Source organism: Protomyctophum parallelum (assembly GCF_964188405.1).
Source record: "Protomyctophum parallelum genome assembly, chromosome: 3".
Taxonomy (NCBI): domain Eukaryota; kingdom Metazoa; phylum Chordata; class Actinopteri; order Myctophiformes; family Myctophidae; genus Protomyctophum; species Protomyctophum parallelum.
This window is the reverse complement of record NC_139698.1, coordinates 28,006,648-28,012,647: the sequence shown is the minus strand read 5'-3', so window position 1 is coordinate 28,012,647 and position 6,000 is coordinate 28,006,648. Positions and strand designations below refer to the sequence as shown.

Here is a 6,000-nt window from a genome sequence, read left to right as displayed (position 1 = left end):
GTAGATTCTGAACATTTATTTCTTGTTTTGAAGGCATATTTGTTTCCCTGGCACAAAAGGGGGAAATAAAAAATATATCGGTGAAAGTATCGGCTATCGGCTGAATTGTTATTTTAAACATCTATATCAGTATCGGCCAATCATTTCGATATCGGTGCATCCCTAGTTTAATCATGAGCTAGCCAATAAGCAGTTCAAGGCTAAATATCTATTGTTTGGAAAATGTTAGTATCATCCAAAAGGATCAGATAATTAGAATATATCTGTATCTCTAACAACTGGGTGAGAGATTAGAGTACTGTTTTATGTATATGTATAAATGTTGAATATTTAGACCAAGTCACAATTTGATAGAATTGAAAAGAATCCCTATTGAATAAAATTGTCATAATCTCGTAGAGTGCAGGGCACCTTTATTTCTAAGGGAGTTGTCTATAAGAAAGCCAATAATACCCAAACATTACACATTGTGTAAGTGTATAATATAATGTAATGTATAATATTGTCTCGGTCGGGTGGAGGGTCGGGTGTCGGGTGGACACCTGCTAAGTCTTTTTAGGGCTTTTTAGCAAAAGGCCGATGCACACCTTAGAAGGCTAGTGACAGGGGCGTAGGGCAAAAGAGCATACTTAAAAAGAAGAGGTCCCGCACACTGTCAGACACTTGCCAAAATGTTGCTCTTTATTGGGTCGACGTTTCGGTCGATTAGACCTTCATCAGGACAGACAATCTGCTTACTTTTCAGGCTTTAAATAAAAAAGAGTAGCAGATCAAAAAGCTCAAAATGCGTTGCTCTGCGTCACATTTTCTAATCCATAGTGTGTAGTGCTGTTGGAATAAGATGTATATATACAAATGAGTGAATAATTGGCATAAAATGCACCGTCAGAAAATGTATTGATCTGAAGTATGATGAATTGATCTGAAGTATGATGAATTGATCTGAAGTATGATGAGCAACACCCTTAGCACCATGTGTTCTACCAGGGTTGACAGTCTCAAACTTTGTCTTAAACACTGTGTATCTTTGTTTTACTCAAATCTTTGCTTCTGGAGGTCCCTGGCACAAGATATTTTTGAGAGGGGGTTCGGCAGTGAAATACATCATTTTGGGTGGTCCTTGACATGAACCACTGTACTAGAGGATCTAGTAAAGAGCCCTGGGGGTCCCCGGTCAACAAAGTATAACAGTGTTTAAGTGGTTCAACTCCCAGTAAAACGCGTTCCTTGATTCAGGCCCCAGTTAATTAAAAGCACATGCTTAAAGGGTAAGACCACTTTTTTTGAGGTTTGGGTTGTGTAGTTACTTTGCCATGATGCAACTCCAAATGTGGACAAGAAATAAAAAAATACTGCTCCAGTGATTAGAAATTGATAATTCAAAATATGCTCCTCATTGACTTACATTGTAGCTAAAACAGCTCTCAAAGTCACTCTTTTGGTACGTAAACAAACACAAACAAAGTTGATTCAGACAATATAGAGCATCACCAAAACTCATGTGGTTTTATTTTTTCATAAAAATGTTAGATTCCTGTTGATTTTACTATTTGAAGATCTGGATCCGGATCCACGGATCCAGTCCGGGTTTTCTTCCCAATAAAATGGACAAATCAACAGGAAGATAACATTTTTATGAAAAAATAAAACCACATGAGTTTTGGTGATGCTCTATATTGTCTGAATCAACATTGTTTGTGTTTGTTTACGTACTAAAAGAGTGACTTTGAGAGCTGTTTTAGCTACAATGTAAGTCAATGAGGAGCATATTTTGAATTATCAATTTCTAATCACTGGAGCAGTTATTTTTTATTTCTTGTCCACATTTGGAGTTGCATCATGGCAAAGTAACTACACAACCCAAACCTCAAAAAAAGTGGTCTTACCCTTTAACAAATCTTAAAAATTCAAGTATAAATCGTAAGAATTTCAACACGCTATCTTTAAAACCACTAGCTGCAGTATTTAATAATAATATTAATAATAATTTAATAAACTTCCCCTCCCCCTTGTAGAAAAACGGAACAAAAACAAAAATATCGTTGTCGTTCAGTGTAATCAGTGAGATCGTCGTGACTTGAGCCAGAGGACATCAGCAGAACTGAAAAGAAAAATACAACCAAGAAAGAAATGTCATTAAAATATGGATAACATAATAGCTTTCTTCCTGACAGCAATGATATAGTAGATATTAAAGTAAACCTTAAGAATAACGAGTAGCTTAACTGGTCAAAGTAGCAATGGAATACATGTTCAGATCAGAAGCATCTTCCATAAAACCAGAGTTAAAGCTTCAATCTGTGATTTCTTCAACTGGTTGATTGCATGGAACAGCTAAAGGACTGTTTGGAACAGTAACATAACTGTGTGTGTGTGTGTGTGTGTGTGTGTGTGTGTGTGTGTGTGTGTGTGTGTGTGTGTGTGTGTGTGTGTGTGTGTGTGTGTGTGTGTGTGTGTGTGTGTGTGTGTGTGTGTGTGTGTGTGTGTGTGTGTGTGTGTGTGTGTGGGAGCTGAAGTGGGTAATAAGGTCTTACCTTCCACCGGTTTCCACACTCATTGCACAGCACAAAAGTGGTCATTGGCTCATCAGCACTGCGGGTTTGCACCTACAAAACACACACACACACACACACACACACACACACAGAGAGAGCGTTTTATAACCGGTCAAGTGTTCATATGAGATGATGGTTATACAAGCTAGGGAGAGACAACACAAACCTCTGTAACCAGCCCTTTTCACAGAACAAGTGCTACTGTTGTGTGCTGAATGTAGATTGTAGATGGGGATGTTTTGAGTAGCTGCTGATTACATAACAACTGTTGCCTTCTTCCTCGTGTTACAACACTGCCATCAGCTACGGGGCAGTGGTGTACTTACGCTTTTGGTTTTTGTTTGTTTTTTGAGGTACGGTTACTTCACTTCAGTTTCTCCATTGTTGATACTTTACTGTACACTACATCTCGGAGGGAAATATTGTACTTTTTGTTATTTGAAAACGTAATTGTACATGAGCCCTATTTTATACTTTTGTACATTTGTGAGACTTTGGCAGTATATCGGCAGCTGTTCTGATACAGGTATTGAAACAACTCTACAGACAGAGTGGGCGGTAACAGGATAGGTGGGCAGGAAGAGTTGGCACCTTGGTGTTAAATTGGCAATTTTCTCCAAAATGTTAAAATATTTAATATTTAGAAAATATTTTTAACTTAAAGTATAGGCCTACATCATCAGAACATGCTTAAACATTCGACAATTAAGGTCTAATATTTCTACAAATTGATACGAAACCTGTATAGCCACTCACATATCCAGTCATTTTGGGGCATAATCAAGAAGTTGAAGGATAAAATTAAGTCGGATAAGTGGAATATAAAACGAAACTATGCGCATACACTATCAGTAAGGGATGAATCCACTTCTTGCGACCGGCACGTCTGTCGGTAAACACCGTCGGCCGGTCCGTAGGTGCGTCGGCCGGTCAGTGTTTACGTCGGCCGGTCAGTGTTTACGTCGGCCGGTCAGTGTTTACGTCGGCCGGTCAGTGTTTACTTCGGTCGGTCCGTGTTTACGTCGGCCGCTCCGTATTTACGTCGGCCGCTCCGTATTTATGTCGGCCGCTCCGTATTTACGTCGGCCGCTCCGTATTTACGTCGGCTGCTCCGTATGTGCGTCGGCCGGTCCGTCTTTACGTCGGCCGGTCTGTGTTCACGTCGGCCGGTCCGTATGTGCGTCGGCCGGTCCGTGATTAGGTCTTTCTTCATATTTTTTTTTTCTGCTCTCGTTGCAAAAGATAAGTCCAGTAGGGCATTAACGACTTGAGATTTTTCCAAGTCGACTTGTCGGACAGTAAAGTATCGATTTATCGATTTATCGTTTATGGCGACGGGGGGGGGGGGGGGGGAGGCCGCGGTGCGGAGCGGGAAGGCCGCGGTGCGGGAAGGCCGCGGAGAATAACCACACTTGACACACTGCTGTTCAACTTGAGCAACTTGTATTTGAAGATCTGTGTCTTAGCAACATATCACAGTATGCACTTTTCTTGAAATGTCAACCCAAAACAACAAGGCCAACTAGAAAATTCGCAATTTTAAAAAATTGCAGAGTGTGGTTGCCGCAGTGGCTTACATATGCCCCTCCCACTAGTATTGCCAGCCAATTACAATTTCAAGTCACGCCTTAGATCATGCGTAAGTAATTCGGAGGGGATTTAACCCCCGAAATTCATGTTTTTGCGACAAACGGTTACATTGCTCGCTTCTGCGGTGCCCCCTATGGATGAAAATGGAATTGCTTTTAGAACTTGGTTGATTGAACCACCCCGGACATGTGATTGAAATTTGGGATGGATTGGACATTCCGTTTGTGATTTATGGCATTTTTTGTGATATAGGCCCCTCCTACTAACTTCGGAAGACGATTGCGGCCGAACGATACGCACTTTCAAAATTCTGCGGCTCAGTTTTAATTGGATGGGTCCAGAGATCACGTGTGCCGATTTCTGTGAGATTTGAACGAAATCTGTAGGAGGAAAAGCAAAAAGTGTGTTTTGGACAAAATTCAAAATGGCGGAAAATCTATCATGGCGGAAATGGGCGTGGCCTATATGGGGAGATGCGTCATGACCCAAGGAATCCAGGGAAAAAATAATTTTGATTTTACGACCTACGGTTCAAGAGTTATAAGCCAAAAGGTAAAGTGGGCTGTTATAGCGCCACCATGAGGCCGACCGATAAAATTTTAGTGTTAAATAATTTTAGGGATAATGTTGAATTATCCCTAAAAGTTTTGTAACTGTAGTGATTACAGTCTCCGAGGAACAAATACTTGAATGTGAATTTTTGCCTTTTCCCATTCATGTCAATGGGGAAATTTTATTCACTAATAAATTCATATCAATTAAACTATACAACATTTCTCTTAACAAAATACAAGCACACGATTCCCGATTTTTCCGGTCAATTTGACATATGGCTCAAGTGCGTACAGCGTACAGTGTGGGAGGTATAAAGCGTCAAAATAAAGACTACTAATAAAGACCACACTAACAAATAACACTAGAAAATTCGCAATTTTAAAAAATTGCAGAGTGTGGTTGCCGCAGTGGCTTACATATGCCCCTCCCAGTAGTATTGCCATCCAATTACAATTTCAAGTCACGCCTTAGATCATGCGTAAGTAATTCGGAGGGGATTTAACCCCCGAAATTCATGTTTTTGCGACAAACGGTTACATTTCTCGCATTTGCGGCGCCCCCTATGGATGAAAATGGAATTGCTTTTAGAACTTGGTTGATTGAACCACCCCGGACATGTGATTGAAATTTGGGATGGATTGGACATTCCGTTCGTGATTTATGGCATTTTTTGTGATATAGGCCCCTCCTACTAACTTCGGAAGACGATTACGGCCGAACGATACGCACTTTCAAAATTCTGCGGCTCAGTTTTAATTGGATGGGTCCAGAGATCACGTGTGCCGATTTCTGTGAGATTTGGACAAAATCTGTAGGAGGAAAAGCAAAAAGTGTGTTTTGGACAGAATTCAAAATGGCGGAAAATCTATCATGGCGGAAATGGGCGTGGCCTATATGGGGAGATGCGTCATGACCCAAGGAATCCAGGGAAAAAATAATTTTTATTTTACGACCTACGGTTCAAGAGTTATAAGCCAAAAGGTAAAGTGGGCTGTTATAGCGCCACCATGAGGCCGACCGATAAAATTTTAGGGTTAAATAATTTTAGGGATAATGTTGAAATATCCCTAAAAGTTTTGTAACTATAGTGATTACAGTCTCCGAGGAACAAATACTTTTATGTGAATTTTTGCCTTTTCCCATTCATGTCAATGGGGACATTTAATTCACTAATAAATTCATATCAATTAAACTATACAACATTTCTCTTAACAAAATACAAGCACACGATTCCCGATTTTTCCGGTCAATTTGACATATGGCTCAAGTGCGTACAGCGTACAGTGTGGGAGGTATAAAG

General features: G+C 40.2%; 1 protein-coding gene across 4 annotated transcripts in view; it reads right to left on the bottom strand.

Moving 5' to 3' along the window:
- Positions 1-658: 658 nt before the first annotated feature.
- The window catches only part of LOC310855598 (uncharacterized protein), a 28,316-nt gene continuing 22,974 nt past the window's right edge, over positions 659-6,000 (bottom strand). For all 4 annotated transcript variants that reach the window (XM_083760667.1, XM_083760669.1, XM_083760668.1 and 1 more), the window contains exons 23-24: positions 2,535-2,606; positions 659-2,101 (exon numbers count right to left, since the gene is read on the bottom strand). In XM_083760667.1, the coding sequence (XP_083616793.1) occupies positions 2,093-2,101; positions 2,535-2,606 (81 nt within the window). In that variant the 3' untranslated portion in view covers positions 659-2,092. The remainder of the gene's footprint in view (positions 2,102-2,534; positions 2,607-6,000) is intronic.